Source organism: Pelobates fuscus, chromosome 6 (genome assembly GCF_036172605.1).
Source record: "Pelobates fuscus isolate aPelFus1 chromosome 6, aPelFus1.pri, whole genome shotgun sequence".
Classification (NCBI taxonomy): Eukaryota; Metazoa; Chordata; class Amphibia; order Anura; family Pelobatidae; genus Pelobates; species Pelobates fuscus.
In genome coordinates, this window is record NC_086322.1 from 263,651,552 (window position 1) to 263,671,753 (window position 20,202).

The 20,202-nt window shown below is 38.6% G+C and overlaps 1 protein-coding gene across 1 annotated transcript in view; it reads left to right on the forward strand.

The window, feature by feature from the left end:
* TOP2A (DNA topoisomerase II alpha) overlaps positions 1–19,877 on the forward strand; it is a 29,736-nt gene extending 9,859 nt beyond the window's left edge. The window contains exons 13-35 of the mRNA XM_063459066.1: positions 506–631; positions 2,161–2,271; positions 2,363–2,468; positions 3,955–4,064; positions 4,868–4,960; positions 5,324–5,438; positions 6,362–6,483; positions 8,245–8,393; positions 9,174–9,405; positions 9,632–9,766; positions 9,989–10,189; positions 11,732–11,927; positions 12,014–12,105; positions 12,653–12,802; positions 12,921–13,004; positions 13,898–14,095; positions 15,208–15,334; positions 15,415–15,555; positions 15,863–16,031; positions 16,427–16,488; positions 17,342–17,494; positions 18,278–18,483; positions 19,042–19,877. Coding sequence (XP_063315136.1) covers positions 506–631; positions 2,161–2,271; positions 2,363–2,468; positions 3,955–4,064; positions 4,868–4,960; positions 5,324–5,438; positions 6,362–6,483; positions 8,245–8,393; positions 9,174–9,405; positions 9,632–9,766; positions 9,989–10,189; positions 11,732–11,927; positions 12,014–12,105; positions 12,653–12,802; positions 12,921–13,004; positions 13,898–14,095; positions 15,208–15,334; positions 15,415–15,555; positions 15,863–16,031; positions 16,427–16,488; positions 17,342–17,494; positions 18,278–18,483; positions 19,042–19,185 — 3,222 coding nt within the window. The 3' untranslated portion in view covers positions 19,186–19,877. The remainder of the gene's footprint in view (positions 1–505; positions 632–2,160; positions 2,272–2,362; positions 2,469–3,954; positions 4,065–4,867; positions 4,961–5,323; positions 5,439–6,361; positions 6,484–8,244; positions 8,394–9,173; positions 9,406–9,631; positions 9,767–9,988; positions 10,190–11,731; positions 11,928–12,013; positions 12,106–12,652; positions 12,803–12,920; positions 13,005–13,897; positions 14,096–15,207; positions 15,335–15,414; positions 15,556–15,862; positions 16,032–16,426; positions 16,489–17,341; positions 17,495–18,277; positions 18,484–19,041) is intronic.
* Positions 19,878–20,202: the final 325 nt, after the last annotated feature.

Consider the following 20,202-nt stretch of genomic DNA (forward strand, 5'->3'; position numbering starts at 1 on the left):
TACTCCAGTGAAACGGTCAGCATTAATGCATGCATTAGGATTGTAAGTTTGCCCACGTTATGTTCTCACTAAGTTAGGATCCTTTGGATAACAAGTGCGAACTGCAGAGGTTTAGACATTTGATATTGTCAGGCTTGTGATGGCAAACTGCATGTTTTCAGTAACCAGATCTCACACGCAGGGTCCCTGTTGAAGGTTTACTGTTAGGAAAATGCTGCAGAAATAAGGAATTCTGGGAACATTAAATATAAAATCCAAATCTTCGTCAAAAAGCACCCAAATCAGGGTTATGAGCACCATTCTATTTCAGAGAGCCTTTTAGATGAGATATAGCTGCTAAAATGTCTTATAACTAAATCCCTAGTAAGCTTTGGAAGTTGTATCCGTATGCTAGCAAAGCATTATGGGATTTGCAGTTACCTGGCTATCGCCGCTTGAGATGCTAAATGATTCCAGTGACTTGCTGATTGTAGTTTACATAGTTTGCTCCTGTTTTGTCTTGCAGATTATGGAGAATGTAGAAATAAACAACGTCATTAAGATCATGGGGCTGCAGTACAAGAAGAACTACGAGGATACGGAAAGTTTGAAGTCTCTGCGTTATGGAAAGATCATGATTATGACAGATCAGGTGTGACTTTATGGCAATAAAACCTGCTTTGTGGTCCTCTATTGAGAGTTCTTTCACATAGGCATAGCCGGGGGAATCGTACATATTTAATGTTACATCAACAGGTCTATTAAATTCTGTACTAAATTACTGTATCTAGACTCTGTTCAATTAATCCTATGCCTTCTCCATGCTCAGGGGTAAGAAACCTCTGGCATCTTAACAGACACAAAATGCAAACTGAAGGATCAAACTGGTGAAAATGGAACCTTCTCTTGCTACATTTTGACTGTTAGAATCTTTACAAATTTTCAGAGGTCCTAGCATTGCTGCGCCAACGACACTCTCCACAATGAGTGTGTGCTAAAGGGCTACTCTGAGCACCATAACCACTACCGACCACTGTAGTGGTTGTCATACTAGAAATACAGTGCTGCCATTCTCTGCCAAAGGCGAAATGGTTTTGTAATTTGTCTCTTGCTTGGTTGCCATCGGACAACAAGGCTCCTTTCTAATATTGCCATGGTTCTGCCGAATTGATATTCGTTAGACTGGATAATGACACTGGCAGAGACGCGGTTACATCTCTGGCAGTAATATAAAATATCTGTTTGTTTCACGCTGAAACACTGCACTGAGGTGGTCCTTGTCCATGGAATAATCTTAGGTCTTGGCATAATTGGCAAAGATCCTCGATGTGGACATCGCTGAGGAGGGGTTGGCGTCTTTGTCTCCCTGGCGCTTTTCTGCAGCTCCTGGTGCTCTGGCTGCCAGGAGTTGGTGCCTGCACTGTACTCTTGTGCATGCGCGAGCGGATATCATTGAGGTTTATGGGTAATCCCGCAAGAGCCCCAAAGAAAGCGAATTTCCCTAGAGCCATCACTGGTGGCAGCTGGGAGCTATGATAAGGCTTTAAAGTGGTAGCTCTGGCTTGTGTCAAGCTTTGTTTGACAGAGGAACAATACCCTTACATTGTCCCTACTTTCTCTCAGTAAATCTTTTGACTGGGTTGCTATGTGTTAAATTCCAACATGGTCAATCTGATTATTTTTCATAAAGATTTTATCTTTATTAAATACTCATTTTGAAGTGAGGTTGCAAGTACCACTTTAAGGCGTATATGGGGATAGAGGCCTTTCAGCTGCTTCCCCAGCCTTCTTCTATTGCTTTACTCTATCCATATACCATCAGTCTAATTTTAACATGTCTTTATATGACTGTCTACTTTTCAGAAGCCCTTCCTCACTAGTTCTGTCTCTTACGGAGTTTCACTCTTTATGTGGAAGTTAGTGATTCATTCCTACAGGAAAATCTTGTACTTTTTGCCACAGTATTAATGTTAGTTTTGTTGATTAGTTTTTCACTAAAGTGTTGATTTTCCAAAATTACGGTCAATATTGCCCAACTGGAAAAATATTCTAAATCCGCTGTGCTGTCAGTTCGGCTACTCTGGCCTTTAATTTGATATTCACTTTGAATTCTCACCTTGGTAAATAGCACCCGGTAGTCGCCAATCTGCAATTAATGTTGAATTTATTTTGAACTTTTAGGATCAAGACGGCTCCCATATCAAAGGATTGCTCATCAACTTCATCCATCATAACTGGCCTTCTTTGCTCAAGCATCAGTTTTTGGAGGAGTTTATCACCCCCATTATCAAGGTGCGTACCATCCATACCCTTAAAACACCAGAGATTTAACATAGTCGTGACGTCTAAAGGGCTTATATAATGCTAAACTCTTATCCCATAGGTCAGCAAAAATAAGCAGGAGCTCTCATTCTACAGTATCCCTGAATTTGAGGATTGGAAGAATAACACAGACGGTCACAAAAACTGGAAAGTAAAGTACTACAAAGGTTTGTTATAAAACCCTGTGTGGTAGTGCCCTACCAGGCAAGTGACAACCATTTTATATTTACAAACCTCTGGTGATGGAATTGTTCACGATGCTGGTGTAGATTATTATGCACTTTCTTCAAGCAGCAACAATGTTTTAACTTTGCAATGTTTTATACTCAAGACTTTAAACGGTTCTTTTGTTAAAGGGGCAACTGTCATTACATTTTCACTTATATATTTTTTTACACTTCAATTTTAAATAAATTAAGAATGTTACTTGGTGTTGAGTCACATGTTTATGACTAACTGCTGCTCAACTTAACTTGTCTGCTACTGCGACTTGCTCTGCATGAACCTGCAGCTGCTTGTATCTTATGTTGAACAACAAAAAATCATTACATTTGAATGTAAACCATTTTTAATCAATAGATCAAAATTTGAGTGTTGTCCTTTAATTTCTTGCATCCAGTATATGCAATTAGGAAAGTTACAACTGTTGTATTCCCATTCATTCTACGCTGGAAACTTTGTTTCTGCATTAACATTGCATCTACTGGTTGCATGCACCTCTGTATTGTGAAGTTTGGTTTCTGAGCTGCCTTTTTTTATTGATCTGCTTTTGTAAAGTAGTAGCAAATGGAGGTTTTAGTCTCCTTCCATTCCTTTTGATTGAATGTATTTTTTTTTTTGAGAAATGAATGGGTTAAAAAAACCTAATTGAATCATCCATGTGCCATCTCTTCGAGTTCAGAACATAATTTTACAAGATAGTATTTATTTTTCCTCTGACACTGATTGCTAGTTCATCTGCAGTGGTGCAATCAGTCTGCATTTAGGACCCAAAGCCATTGATGAGACTTGTTTTAACATTCCTGACACTTGATGAACAGGAAATGGTGCCCATAATCTTGATAATAAAGAGCCCAGGACTATGATTCTTGCTTACGATTTCTAGGGTAATACACAACATTTAAGATTTCAAAGTATGTAATTGGATGATGCATATGAAGGCTCTTTGAGACTTGAATCTGTTTGGGGATCTAACCTGTATGTGTAACTGTAAAATTTCACACATGTCCAAAGTTGGTTTGCAAAAATGGGCATTGCTTACAAAGTCCATGACGATACAAAGGATCCCTCCGGCTTCTGTTTTTAACTGGAGTGACTTGTAGGTGAACTCATGAGACAGGTCATCATTGTATTCTTTTGATCTTGAATTCAGGCAGTGTCCCTACATATCTTGGCCACAGTACAAACCTTCTAATAGAGTAAGTGATCCAGTTGACTTTACCGTAGTGTTCTATAATATGAGAAGGAGTAAGAACACTTTCAATAAAAAGTGTTAGTGTGAATGTGTTTTTTAAAGATGGAACTCTGGTAAATGCTATTGAAGTAAAGAGATTCAAGAATGTTTGGGATGTGTTTTGAAGTTTACACCGGTAAAAGATCAAACCTAAATTAAGCATGTGTCCTTTTCTATTTTTTGCATTTCTCAATAAACAGGTCTGGGGACGAGCACATCTAAGGAAGCCAAGGAATACTTTGCTGAGATGGAGAGACATAGAATTCCTTTTAAATATGATGGCCCTAGAGATGATGATGCGATCACCTTGGTAACTAATAGAAAAATGTTAATATCTAGATAGAACTACCTCTGCTGCTAAATGAAATTCATTTAAATGACCATGCCAAACATAGCTTGGTTCTAGCAACCTAAACCTCACAAAAAGTTTGTTCAAAAGTTAATGGGATCTGTAATTGAAATATAGAAGTCCCTTAAAGGTTTACACCAGTTGAAAGTTGGTTTTTTTGTTTTTTTTGTGTTTTTTTAGTGAGTCACTTTTTTTGGTTGGAGAAGCCTTAAAATTACTTTCCTGTCCTTTCACACAAAGGCTAAGTTCTCCCTGTTGCATGATCCCCCTCCAGTGTCACCACTTCCACTCATTGCAAGGAGTAATGGGCAGCACAGAAGAGGGTCTGCCCTCATTGGTTGTCTGTCAGCATACAATGTATACTTTTGCTAATGATATCGCCGAAGATGGAGTTACACCTCCAGCATCAAGTCTTTCACTCCTACTGAAACACTGCGCATGCAGACTCAGAGCACCAGTACCACTTCAAATAACTGAAGTGGGTATGGTGCTTGGTGTAACTTAAGTACCAATTGCGATAATTCTGTCCTAGCAAACCAGCCTTTAAAGTTCAAATTCATATATCTGAATAGAATCTCATTTGTTTAACCGTGGTGTATAGAGCAGCATGTGCACAATTAGTAGGGTTTTTCATACTGTTATTTAGGGACTAAATTGTGGCCGTTAATGGATTAAGTAGCTTTATTTTAACCTCGCGCAATCTTTTCTGCAGAAAAAGAGCACTGTATGGCTAATTTCTTTGTGTGTTTTGTCTTTGTTTCTAGGCCTTTAGCCGAAAGAAAGTGGAGGACCGTAAGGAGTGGTTGACCAATTTTATGCAAAACAGGAGGGAGAGGAGACTGCATGGTCTTCCAGAGGTGAGATTATTTCATTTCCAATGACCCGGGTGCAGTATGAGTGATGTACGTTTAAGGAATCTCCAGAACATTGCTGCAGGTGCAATTAAAGGGATTTGATTTGGAATATGGTTACGTTGGTGTAAGAGAAATACTTTTTTTTTTTTTTTTTTCCAGACTTCTAATGCTGGACTAATACACAGTCCCTTTAAAAGCAACACTAGAAGACAAATCTCATTAGGTTTTTTTTTCAAGATTTAAAAAAAAAATCATAATAGGAGGCTATACATTTATACATTCTCCCTTTTCTCAGGGATGGGAGTTTTCTTGATATTTTTCCTCTAAACATTATTTATTACTAAGAAATGTGTTTTTGTTTTCCAGGATTTTTTGTATGGAAAATCCACTAAGCACTTGACCTACAATGACTTCATTCACAAAGAGTTGGTTCTCTTCTCAAATTCAGACAATGAGCGATCCATACCATCGCTGGTTGATGGTAAGGATATTCTTTGATGTTTCATACATGTCCAGCAAATTATGTATTGAGAATTAAACTGTGTTCTTTAGATATGTGCAACATGACAAACAGGCGAAATGTGTCATGCCATTTCCATTTGTCAGAGTAATTTTGTATGTAAACGGGTCGTTCAGAGGGAGCGCTTGGTATCAAGGAAGGAAAACCCGTACCGGTAATTCTCATGTCTATTAGAATGTTAACCTAGTGGTTGGGACCACTGAACTGCTGTATTGAAGGCAAAAAAGCAGGAACCAAATATAGAAATTGATTGATCACTTTAGTGCAAGCCACACCATTGTTCAGTTGGTATTCAGGTTGACACAGTTATTGTATTGGGTACAAACTTGCAGGCTTCTTAGCAGTTGGCCCTGACTGCTGATCACTTCCATCATTGCTTTGGTCCCTTTAAATAGTGCTACATATGTGGGAACTCTCGTGTTTTTTTTGGTACTAGCATATGAATCTTGAGTGCCCGCTTGATTTTAATTTCGTGTTCAAGGCCCATGGTTGGCCAACTCTGGTATTACACGAACAGCTTAGCCAAACATTTGAACAGATTCCTCTGACCCTGCACTGAACTCCCCTATATCAAATGCTAGAATATACATTAAAAGGCTGTAGAACATGCCTATTGAGGCTGCAAACATTAGGCTTCCATGTGGTGCTGCAATACAGGAGTACTGCAAGTGGATAACATAGTCTGCACTTTCAAAACTGTTATGGTATTCACTCAAGCTAGATGAATGTGACCATTGATTTAAGGTTGATATCTCAGAGAATGCACACTGCAGTAAAACAATAGAATATTGGATTTTTAATTCTCTGCTACAATGGGCACAGGGTAAGTTTGTCTCTCTGAAAAAAACGGGTTGTGTTCATTAATCTATTATTCTTCCGAAAAGGTCTTAAGCCTGGGCAGAGGAAGGTCTTATTCACCTGCTTTAAAAGAAATGACAAGAGGGAGGTGAAGGTGGCCCAGCTGGCTGGATCTGTAGCAGAGATGTCTGCGTACCATCACGGTGAGGTAAGAATTATTCTGCCTAAAACACAAACTGTAACCTGGCAAAATACCCAGTGGAATCAGTGTGGTGTTTGTTTTAATTTATTGGAAAATAGTCATGCTCATTATACGTAGTAAAAAAAAAAAAAAAGCACATCAGAATGAAATAAAACATACGTACTTATGTCCCACATACATGTGAACATGTTACATGATGAAAATACTTGAGTGCCCAAACATGATGGATATAGCATCCCTTTCTAAAGTGAAGGAGATTCACAAATGTCCCCACTAACTTTAATAAATTTAACTGTAAATAAAAAACGTATACAATGATATTCATGGCAAATAGTTGAAATAATCTATCCAAGGTTGCCAAATGTTAATAGAATTCTATCTAAGGCTTAAGCCTCAACAATGTATTGGATTGTTTCCAAAACACTGGAATTTAGCTGAGGAAATCTACAATGTCACCGTATAATATGTTCCAATGCACCAATTGTGAGTGTATTGTTACCAAAGCGTAACAGGATAAGCATTCACTTTTTGGGGATATTCGATACATGTTGAGCATACACCTGGCTGCCATTGTGTTCAACATTTGCAACTTGACCAATCTTAGGTGCCATGATTCACCCTTGTAAAGAATACACGTTGGCTATTTGAGAATGCTGTCGCATGACGCCAAGCAGGCATGGTGCAGTTAAACATTTAAAATTGTATAGGTAAAGTGGACCTTTTTATCCAAACTCCTGTCTTATAAGATCGATCTTGGACTGATAATACTTTGTTATTTTCGGTACACTCAAGAGTGCAAGTGACTTTATTTTGACAATCTTTAGTGACTCTCATTTTGTATAACGGTTATTTATTGAATTAAACTTTCTAAATTTACTGCACTTGCATAGACAGTGTGAAGCCTCTTCCAAATTCGGGAAGAAACTCCACAAATTAAAAGCCTCTCATTCTGGTCTACACTGCTGCATTTATAAGCAACTTGCAATATAACCTTTTTAATGAGCAAATATATTTGGGGTCAGTACAAACCTTTATCTGGAAATCTATTCATAAACAGGGCTATACATAGGACACGAGGTCACACATTTAGGCTGGAAGAAAGGAGATTTCATCTAAGGCAAAGAAAAGTGTTTTTTTTTTTTTTTTTTTTTTACAGTAAGAGCAATAAGGATATGGAATTTATTGCCTGTGGGTGTGGTTTTGTCAGTCACTACAGATGTTTAAACTGCAATTGGATAAATACTTGCAAAAACATAACATACAGGGATATAATTAGCTGGGGTAACAGCTGCTTGATCCAAGGAGACATCTGGCCGCTATTTTGGGGTCAAGAAGGAATTTTTTCCTTGTTTGTTGCAAAATTGGAAGCGCTTCAGACTAGGTTTTTTGCCTTCTTTTGGATCAACAGCAACAACATATGTGAGGAAGGCTGAACTTGATGGCCGCAAGTCTCTTTTCAGCTATGTAACTATGTAATTAGTTGTCATGATGCTTATGATTCCTTTTTATAAGAATGGATTAAGATCCCCCTGAATGAGACTCACGTTCACTGTGGCGAACTAGGAGACTGTGACATATCAGAAATAAGGCAAAAGAAAAACTAGATTGAGATTACAAATGAATACACCACATGCAGGCATTTCTCAGTAAAACGTCTCATATCACAGGTCCATTATAAAATTTAACATGTGAAATGGATGTTTAAAACTGTAAGTGAGCTCCGATGTGTCATGTTCTTACCCACCTGTCATGCTGATACATTTACAGACCTCCTTGATGATGACCATTATTAACTTGGCACAAAACTTTGTGGGAAGCAACAACATCAATCTTCTGCAGCCCCTTGGACAGTTTGGTACCAGACTGCATGGTGGTAAAGATGCGGCCAGCCCTCGATACATCTTCACCATGCTCAGGTGGGTTATCCGTCATTTGAACTCTCCAGTGCATGTTGCCAAAGAACTAGGCAATTTTCAGCCAGCAATGGGCACAGTCCGCACTCCAACTACTCTGGAGTAGAGTTATCTTTGAGTTTAGACAGCCATTTTGGCAAAGATTTCCTGCCCTGTCTTAATAAACTGTTGGAGTTTTGACCATTCAGATATGGAGTGATGCAAAACGTGCAAATGTATTGCACAAGACCCTCAGAGGGAGAAAATGTACGGATTGAGATTTCCAATACAGAAATGTGTTGTGAAATGGTTGTCTAAATGTCACTGAAAACTTGCAAAGGATATACGGTGTGCATGTTTGTGACCGAGTAAGGGTTGTCTTAAAAATCTACCTGAAAATAAAATTTACGAGAATATTCATAAGACTAGAGCAGGGTACAAAATTCCCACTAGCCAATGGCAGGTGAAAATTTTAACTCCGGGCTTACTGTAAGGCCTGGCTAGTAGCAGAGTACTTGAAATTTAAGTCGATTAATAAAAAATCTTGAAATAATAAGTCGATTGGACTGTTATCTGTAATGATCCTTGAGATGTGTCTTGGAATTGTGCTGAAAAGGCAATTAGTGCTTAATATTTCAGGTGTTTTACACTATCTCCCTAAATATTAAATATACTCCGAATATCCTCACTTGAAGTACCACTTCGTGTGGTACTTTAGATTATTTAGAAATCTTTTCAGTTTTGACAGATGACAGAACTGTGACTTAAAATGATGGCGTAATATATGCTTTCCTGTCTTTACAGCACTTTGGCACGTCTCCTATTCCCACCAACGGATGACTGTGTTCTAAAGTTCATTAATGATGACAATCAGAAGGTTGAGCCTGAGTGGTACATTCCCATTATACCCACTGTGCTGGTAAATGGTGCTGAGGGCATTGGCACTGGCTGGTCCTGCAGAATTCCAAACTACGATGTACGCGAGATTGTAAACAACATTCGCCGTATGCTGGAAGGCGAAGAACCACAGCCAATGGTAAACATCTCACCTCCACCCTTCCACTCTGCTGCCATTTCACTTTCTATACATCATTGAGTAGATATTTCCCTAGAATAAAGAACACAATCATACATGCCCTTTTTTTTTTATATATACATTCAACATAGGCCTTCTTTTAAAAAGAAATCTAATTACATCTACAAACTGTTTTATACTTCTTGTTTATGGATATTGTTTGTGCCTTTTTTTTTTTTGGTTATAGCTTCCCAGTTACAAGAATTTCAAAGGGCTCATTCAAGAGGTTGGTCAGAATCAGTCTATCATAAATGGTGAAATTTCTGTGCTGGATTCCACTACTATTGAAATCACTGAACTCCCTGTCAGAACATGGACCCAGGTAAGTTATTGCTCATTATAAACTGGTCTCTGATTCTGTTGTATCTGTTTAGCTCATTGTGTCGCTCATCTTTTTCATACTGTAACATTTTACAAAAATTTGCCTCTTCCTTTATTTATTTTTCTGTCTTCAGTTGCCTTGCGTTGCCAATCCAAATGAAACACTATTTTATTGGTCTCTTAGAATACTTATGTTTTGTTTTTTTCCCCCCCTGAAACCTAGAATTACAAAGAAGCGGTTTTGGAGCCGATGTTGAACGGATCAGAAAAAACTCCACCGCTAATTACAGACTATAAAGAGTACCACACTGATACCACTGTGAGGTTCGTTGTCAAAATGACGCCGGAGAAGTTGGCAGAGGCTGAAGCAGCAGGTCTGCATAAAGTCTTTAAACTTCAAACCCCTCTCACCTGTAACTCCATGGTAAGTTGACTATCTTTACCTCATTTGGTTTGTCTTCTCTGCTATTGATGTTGTTTCTTCAATTCCACAATCTTCAGTTTACACCATTTGTTTGATACATGAACACTCCAAGCACCATAGCCACTACAGATTGCAGTAGTTATGTGGCTGAGTGCCTTGGCGCTGTCACACTGTAAGTGGTCAAAACCAATTTAGTACTGTTTGACAGCATACCTAGGTCCCACCAAGTGGCCGCAGCTCCTTTTTCTGCTTTTCTCCTTAAGACTTTGGTTAACTTTACAGAGTGGAGTAGAACCATGCTCATTGGCTGAAAGTTAGCTGATCAATCTATTAACCATAGTGCCATAACCACTTCAGTGGGACACTAACTCGCATGATTCTGCGCCAATTTGTGGTTAAAACACACATTAGGGATTTTAGAAGAAATTGTTGCTCTCAAATGTTTAAAAAAAAAAAAAAAGGTTTTCAAAAAACGTTTTCCTGGCACTGCAGGTCCCCTCTCACTCCCCATCCCAAGCTGCTGAAGGGGTTAAAACCTATTGTGGTAAAGACCTATTGTGCGGCCGCCGCACACGCGCATTAGAACTCCCCGTAGGAAAGCATTGGAAAAAAGCTTTCAACGCTTTCCTTTGGGGATTTCAGCGACGCTGGAGGTCCTCACATAGCGTAAGGACATCCAGGGGAAGTGCCCTCTAGAGGAGGAGATAACCCTGCAAGGTAAATATTGCAGTTTATGAAAACTGCAATAATTACAGTTGCAGGGTTAAGGGTAGTGGGAGTTGGCACCCAGACCACTCCAATGGGCAGAAGTTGTCTGGGTGCCTGGAGTGTCCCCTTAAGCTGTCTTAAAATAAGCAGTCCCTGAACTGGACTAACTTCTGGTAACACGAAATCGCTTGTGAATGTTAATTTGCAAAACAATGTATATTTCTGTGTGTAAGAACATTTACATATGCTTGCATAACACAATTTCATGAGGAGACCATAATATTTGCTTCTATCATTTTAGTCACTGTCCCCATCTGAGGACTTTGCATAATCTGAGTGTCAAGCGTAGGAAAAATGCTGAAACAAAGTAGGCCATACTTTGTCTCAGTATATATTTTGACTGTCGATATGCGTATTTCATAAAGATTCTTTATGAAGTACTAATTTTGCTGTGGGGATGACACTGCCAGTTTTATATGGGGGGGAAAAAAAGCATAGTAACGGATCGATCAACTTACAAGGGACCTATCCTCAGACTGCTACTGCTAGAGCGTTTTTAGTGCCAGTTACATTGATACGGTCCTGAGAAAGCAACTCAGGGCATCCTAAATTGGAAAAGCTAGCCTGGTGTTCTGTCACAAGATACTCTGCTCATTTATTAGTTTTATCAATTTATATTTTGCAAGCCGTTGTTTTGCAATGCTTCATGCTTGCTGTTTCCCAATGTCCGGTTCTCCTAACACTGGTTTAGATCTAGCTTGAATAGTGATTTGTTAAAAGTCTTGATCTGGCTTTTGGTTCTTTAAGTCAAGTAACCACACCCTTTTGATTTAGGTACTCTTTGACCATGTGGGTTGCCTAAGGAAATATGAAACTGTAATGGACATTTTGAAGGAATTCTATGAGTTGCGACTTCGCTATTACGGATTGAGGAAGGATTGGCTAGTGGGCATGTTAACCGCTGAGGCCTCCAAACTTACCAACCAAGCTCGCTTCATTCTTGAAAAGATCGAGGGCAAAATCGTAATCGGTAAGAAAATGCTAAGCTCTGTAATATCGCTTCAAATGGTCGATTCGGGACCTGTGCTAACTTGTCAACGTTGTATTGTTTTCTAGAAAATAAGCCCAAGAAAGAACTCATTCAGATACTGGTGCAAAGAGGATATGACTCTGATCCTGTCAAGGCTTGGAAGGCCACTCAAGAGAAGGTATTTTATATTATCGTTTTAAATTAATATGACGGACATGGCGTTTTGGTTTTATTAGGAATGCCGCTTTTCAATTATTATATCCTGTTCATAATGACAAAGCAATTTGTGGGGAGGGCATAGACAGCTTGCAGATGCGCACATGCGCGGGAGAGCGTTCAGTTCATTCATAGAGGGGCACTCATTGCCGCTCTATGAAGAACCTGATAAGTGCTGCGCATGCGCACGACAGAGCGATGACTCTTCTCCTCAACAAGCATCTGAGCCCTGCTATTTCGTAATTTTTTTACGAAAAGGGGGCATGGCCTGCCGAGGAGCTCGGCACTGGAAAGGAGGTAAGTTTATATGATTACAGCTCGAATTTCTATTTTTAATGACAAACTAATATAAAAGCAAGAAAGAAGGCTAGAGGACCTGTCTTTCTTGCGTTTATATGTGGACTATGGTGATTCTTTAAGTATTCAAACAAGTTAAGTTATTATAGGGGGGTCAGGAAACAGATCTTTAGCAAGGAAAGGTCTCCTTAATTTTATGTTTTCCCTTCAAGGAACAAACTGGAGAATTGATTGAGGAGGATGATGAAGAAAATACAGATGAGAAATCTTCGGGGCCAGACTTTAATTACCTCCTCAACATGCCTCTGTGGTACCTGACCAAAGAGAAGAAGGATGAGCTTTGCAAGCAAAGAGATACAAAGGTACACATTATAAAGCATATGATCCCTATCCAGGATATCTGAACTGTGTGTTCTAAGTCTGCACACTTTGAGGAATGTCATCCTCATTAATGGTGTTATCTGTGATCTCTCTCTGTAGGTTACTGAGCTCGAAAACCTAAAAAAAAAATCTCCTCCTGACTTGTGGAAGGATGATCTTGCTGCCTTCATTGAAGAATTGAATGTAAGTAATACTGAGCCAAAACCATGCTTCCCATTGTCGTCCAGCACTTGAGGACTCTGGTGTTAAGATGAGGTGTGCCAGGATTCTTGGGATTTATTAGCAAAACTATCGGAGCATCTGCAGAGTTCTGAAATAATGTTTTCGCACAAACTTGTCTATCTTTGGGATTTTGCTTTTGTGTCCCAAATTGTGACTTGCCCTTTAGTTTGGGGGGGATGGTGTGACATTCTGGCAAATCCGGCATATCTTAGACATGTTCTCTCCATCAGACTTCACGTCATTAAATGGAACTCATAAAAATATAAATTTATTTGCTTCTCTTGCATAGGCACTTATTTTTGTTTTGTTTTCTTAATAGCATTTAGACCAGTTTCCATTTAACATATCTGCTGGAATGTGGCTTGTGTCTTGCTATGGGGAAAAATAAAATAAAGACAAGACTTCCTTGGATTTTACATGCAATAGTTTTCACGTTCAATGCTTCTATTCAAGCTAATAAATTTAATTCAGGTGCTTTTCTCAAAGTAAGGCCAAAGTAGCCGAGTAGCCGAACTGGTAACCAAGCTAAATGGTAATTTTTTTTTTTCAGTTTGGCTTTTTGGGACTTACATTTGAAATTCACTTTGCACTTTGAATCCGTGGTAACTTCCACTTTAAGGAGTAACCCTGACTCTTCCAAAGGTGGTGTTTTTTAAGCGGTTATTGGATTTTGCATTGAATACTCTAGGTCCCAGGGAACGTGCGAAAAACATTTTAATTGTGATGTTTTTACCCTTTAAGGGTCATTCACCACAATATATTGGAAAATCTTTCCATTCTTTCATAGCATTACTGCTTGTAACTGGATGCACAATACAATAGACTGTTACTCATGGATGTTTTTATCTTAACAGATTGTTGAAGCCAAGGAAAGGGAAGATGAAAAAGTTTCCAAAACTAGTAAAGTGGTAAAGGGCAAAAGTGGAAGAACCCAAGTTAAAAAGATGCTGTTGGAGGAGGTTCTCCCATCTCCTAATGGAAGAAGGATTATTCCAAGGATCACAACCGCAATGAAAGCCGAAGCCTCAAAGAAAACTCAAAGGCGAATAAAGGTAAGGCCTCTGCCTACACTAAATTATACATCTGATAATTAACTTTAATACTTTAAATCAGTAGAATTAAGATGTTTAAAACAGTTTCCATAGTGTATCCATTTTTTAGTATAAACTCTCAAGGTAGAATAATTAGAACCTCACAGAGCCACTGCCATCACTTTTTGTCAGTTCTTCCCAGCTGTCACTAGTGACAGCTGTGAGGGAAAAGGAATTGTCTATAAAGGATCCTGCAGGTTCCTTCAAAGACATCAGTGTTGTACTACTCTCTCGCATGTACAAGCACTGACATGGACTCCTGGGAGATCAATAGCTGAAGTTCCCTCAGATGGCTATGGCGGCCAGCTTCAGGTAAGTCACTTGAAGTAAGAGATAGATAGATAGATAGATATATATATATATATATATTATTTTTTTCTTCATGAGAGAGGTGGCCCCACAACTTTAGTGTAGCAGCATGTGCATAACATTGTTTATCACATTGTCTTTGAGTGTCTCTTACTACTAAAAAATCAGTAGGTTTGTTTTGTTAATAAGCTCCAAAGCAAGTTTTCACCCTTGCAATGTACTCACTATCATGATATGCCCACAATTTCCTCCAAGGGAATATAGGGCTTTGAGTTACAGGGAATTAGACTAAACACAGAATGATTCACTGGAACGGGTCTGTATCTATTAATCCCTTTCCCTGCATTAAAAATGTTCTGCGTGCTATCAAAAGTTGGTAAATGCTTGAGGGGAGCTGATCCTAACTGCTCCTATCTTGTATTTGCCAATGATCACAACATAGGTAAAGATGCAGACCGAAACCAAAATGCATTTCGTTCTTGTAACGAGATTTGTCCTTTGTGACCATGCTATTCCGTTTTGGCATTTGAAGGTACACTTAAAGCACTAATACAACTTTAATGCATAGTATTTTTTAATTTTTTTTGCATGCACAAACACCACGTTATAAGACTGGCTAATACTATAAAAAAAAAAATACAACATGTTAATGAGTTCAAAACCTTATTAACCTCAGGTGCATTAAAGTTGTGTCACTGCCTGTTGTTGTTTCCTTTTGAAGTTTTCAAACCATTTAAAAACTAATGAAGTTGTGTTTTTACTAGTCTGAAGACATTGCAAAGAGAATGGAGTTTGGCGATGAGGAAGGTGACACTATGGACTCTCCAGAAAACAGCCCAGAAAGTCTAAGTCTGGCTGAGAGATTGTCCAAGAAAACCAAAGCGGAGCCAGGTAAATTTATTTATTTGACTCTATCCCACTTGGCGTGGAAGCAACATATGTTTTGTTCACACGGTCTTGTTTTATAATAGGTACCACGGCAACAAAGGGGAAGAAGCAGGCGACCTTGCCCTTCAAGCCAGTGAAGAAGGAACCTGAAATAATGTCACAGTCTGATAGTGAATCAGATGAAGAGAGAGTGCCACGTACAATCCAGCCACGTCGTGCGGCTTGTAAGTATTTTATCGTGGGATATGTTTTGGCCTTTCATTAAGTATAAGTTCACTCTGCATACTTCCTGGCGAATTAGCCTCAACCTGAGTCTTTAATATTGATTTAAAATCATTCTGGAAGGTTTGTGATGAATATGGTTTAATTTATGTATTCTCCAAAGTTTGATGTAGTTAAAATTGGCAGCAAATGGTGTGTATGTGTGTCAAATATTTTGTAATGCGGTTGAAAATGTTTTTGCGTTGTCCTAGGTTCATATCATTTAAAGGGACACCCTGGGCACAAATAACACCCTGATTTCTCTTATAGCAAATGTTAAATACAGTCTCTCTGACGAGGATGAAAGTGACAAGTCGGATGAAAGCGATTTTGAGCACGCGTTACATGTTAGCTCTCACTCTGATTCGGAAGATTCGGAAGATTCAGAAGATTCCTTTGTGATTGCCAAACCTGCTCGAAAACCCAGAGCTGCCCCCAAGTGAGTGACTTTACGAAAGCCTTAAACATGTTAACCATATTTCAAACATGCTTCTCTAATTCAAATGCAGCACCCATAAATGAACAAGCAAGTTTAAAATATTTAAAGCGAGTCTCCAGGCACCATCACATATAATCCATGCATTTACAAAAATAGCTTCAACTGCATTCCCCTCCACTGCACATGAAGTTACATATCATATGGCCTAGCTGGACATGGGTATATGGGCATTTTACATGTTTCCATGCAATGGAACTAGATTCAGCAACGTCTTGGAGTTGGCAGACATGGGGTAACTTTAGGCACATAACAGTCAGATTTGTGTGTTTTTTTTCCTTAGCATAGTAACTTTTTATATTGTTACGCCTGTCCTAACTTTTATTTTTATTTAATAGGAAAGCTGAAAAGGCTAAAAAACCTACAAGTCCCGTGGGTGTACCTGCTCCTCCCGAGAAAAGTAAGTTTTTAAAAATTAAAACCTATCTTAGAGCAATGGGTGGACAAAGGTAGATCCCTGACTGTTGCAACCATGAACCTCCCAGTGAAACTGTTGCATCCTGTGAAGTGATTCTCTTGTTTCTCCACACCAGTAAGCTCTACTGCGGTAATTACTAGTCTAGGGTTTCCCAATTAATTTTTTCCCGTGGAACATCGTTGGAAACCCCCCCCCTCCACCCCCACAAAAAAAATTGTCGCTATTGCATAAACATCTATTTTTTTTATTCTTTTTGGGGGGGGGGGTGGGGGGTGTGGGGTGTGTCACAGATATACATAAACATACACAGCATCTGTATGTTTGTGTGTATCTGCCACTGGCGTGTCTCTGTATGTATCTGATACACATACATACACCCCGTGGCACACAGGGTGTATCTGTGTTTGTATGTGCCGATGTGTGTCAAGGTGTATGTATCTGTATGTGCCAACAAAACATATTAAACCGAATTCAATTTTTTTCTTTTTATTTATATATATATATATATATATATATATATTCTATCTATCTCAGCAGCAAGTGCCGTAGCACTGTACAAATGCTAATATTATGGCAAAAATGCAGAGCACTTTTGAGATTTTATCTAAACACTATTGTGCCCTATTTTACTTTAAGAGAGGGCATTATCAGATCATTTATGTTTTAAATTTAATCTTTCAAATAATATAACCAAATTAGGGGACAGAAATGCATGTGAAACCAGCATATCCTTCCATACAACTCCTAATGAATTCTCAAATAGTCTGGCGGAGCCAGGGCTGTGAATTGTACATCTTGGAAGGATTGCCAGTAATTTGTGCCACTTGTATTCTAGCTCAACCTGTTGCTCCAATGATAGCAATTGATAGTGATGACGAGGAGCCACCCAAACCCATTGTTTCTGTTCCGTCCGCCCCGGTTGCTGCTGCAGAGAGGCCCCCACCCAAAAAACTGGTTAAGAAGGCAGGACCTGCAGCATCTAAGAAAGGTAAGCTGCTGCTGATATTGTATGGAGAGAGAAAAGAGTATGGAGTGTAGTTGAAGTATTTAGGTGACTGAACGGATTGCAGTTGTGTGCGTTCCCCTCTTTCCTACAGAATTAATTTGTCATCTAAGAAAAGTTTAGTAATTGTCATCACTGATACAGTGCTGCTATTTTGCATTAGTTTATAAACAAATTTTAAATATTTAGGGCCGCACATAGGCCAAAGCTTGCAAACATATGAGTGCATGTTTAGACAGTAGCAGTTATTTGTCATTGTGTTCAGTGTCTCTAATTTTGGATGGTTGTGTGGAATGTGTGCAAGGATGCTTTCACATTAGAATGGTTCTGTCACTTTCAAGGGTATTTGTGCTTGTTGTGTAACTGCTCAGAGGAGAAGCTGAAGGTTTATATATTTACCTTAAGCTCTCCCTAGGTTGCTGCAATTTTTCTCCTAATGCCTTGTGCACCAGGAGTTACGTCACTGTCGTACCATCACACATGAATGCAAGTACAAAAAAGATGTTGAATGTTCAGTAAAAAACTTTATCCCCACAGCAGTTACTAGCAACATCTGCTGTGAAATTACAAAATGTCATGCGGCAGGCTATCTTCTCAAATTTTTTTTTTTTTTTACTTTTGGCTTGTATTTTAAACTTGATTGTGTTAGGTGTTCAGTGAAATTCCAACACAGTCAATAGAATATATCTTTATTAAACATATTTCTTCTTAGACAAATTTCTTCTTGCGTAGAAAGGGTTTTGACGTGTCTCCATTTTTTTCTTCTAGATAATCAGCCCTCCATTTTGGAAGCACTTTCGAAACCAAAGAAAACCAAATCCACGGCAACAAAGAAAATGACCTCTGGTTCAGATGACGACATCCCAGCAGTGAAGAAGGCAGCAAAAACAACAAAGCCCCGCAAGAGAAAGACCTCAGAGACAGAGGATTCAGACTCTGATTTTGGGGCTTTGAAGAAATCCACAGCACTAAAGGTAAGATCCTGCCTTGCTCGTTGTGTATGGTATAGATGTAAGTATATGGATCTGGCTGAATCAGTCTAATTATTGGCTTTATCCATTGAAACATTCTTTAACTGTTTAAACTACATCTCAAGTCTTATCCAGTTATGCAATTTGCAAAACACTTTTCAGTCTAGGGTGGCACACAAGTAAGATACCGCAGCAATAAAGATCGTGAAGAATCAAGTGAGAAATCTGAAATGACTGGAAGCGGAACCTGATTTAGTAATTTTTGGCCAATTGCGTCGATTTCCTTCAGGTTAACAGTGATAAAACACCAACTCCTAATGCTTGTAATTGTGTGCTCAAGAAGACAGGTTACTCTTTGAGAATTTGCAAATCAATAGTTATATTTAAGCTACAGTTCTGCTTTTAGAAGTAAAATCTGGAAATAAGACCAGGATTGCTTCGTTTTCCTCTGCTTTAGTTTTGACCTTTTTTCCTGTTTATAAGTGATTGTTACAAATTAAAATAAGCAAAGTCAGATGTGTTTGGTTTACATTAAAATGTTTTGTTTTCTTCTCATTTTAGAAACGAAAACCTGCAGGTGACGAAAGCTTTAATGTGCCCATTATGTCAGATTCAGATGGAGGAGATATTGTTCCACGTGTGCGACCGGGGCGAGCAAAGAAAACCATCAAATATGTAGAAGACTCAGACGATGACATGTCATAACTTTTTTTATTTATTATTTATTTAATTTTAAATTGTACGAATCCCTTGCGAAAAATGTCAGACTTCCGAGTGACCCACATTGCATGTAGTCTATCTGAACCAGAAATATGGCAGCTATAAAACTTGTTATTAAAAAAAAAAAACTACTTTTGTTAGTTGCAGGTAGATTATGACTCAAAACCACGTATTTGCTAGGTCTTCATTTTTAGACTACAGTTCCCAGAATTCTGTCCGTGCTGCTGGAATTGTTGTCCAGTCACCAGACAGCCACAGTTGGACCAGCCTAGTTTAGATGCACAGGTTTTGTAGAATGACAGATTTGCTTATACACACACACACTCTTGTACTGGTGGGTTTTATTATAGTTGTGTAGTTGTAAAACTATTTTAAATAATTGATTGTAATACTGAAAAGTGTAATATCTAAACTTGTATGAACTACTTCCCCCTGATTTTACTGTACTCCAGAGGTTATCAAGCCTCTATTAGTCTTTTTTGTTAAACTGAACTTAGGTTGAAACTTTGCATGCAGTTTGGACACAATGGTCTATACTGTGACATGCAGCTTCTGCGTATCAATCATTTGTGACTGCCTACACATACGCACTTGCCATATATTTCTATGTTTGTCTGTCTGTATATATGTTCTTTTAATTTCTCCTATTTTTGTCCATTTTCTTACACCTTTCTAATAAAAAATAATTGCCAAATGCAGTCTATTCGTGGTCACTGTATTAGTGAAATGTACTGGGAGGGTTATATAAAGGTTACTTGCACTCGCATGACTTTCGTGAAAATACATGTCCTCCGCACAGACCTCGTAGTGTCTAACAAGAAAAGAAGAAAAAATTCAAATGATAGAATGTAAAGAAAAATGAGCGTTTACATAACTTTATGCTGAAATAAAGTGTATTGGGCTAAAACCCTGTTTGCAGAAACTGTGGACCAATAGAATGACACTATAACCACTACAGCTTCTCCCGGTGCACTCCTATTGAAAGCAGTCAAACAGTTTGAC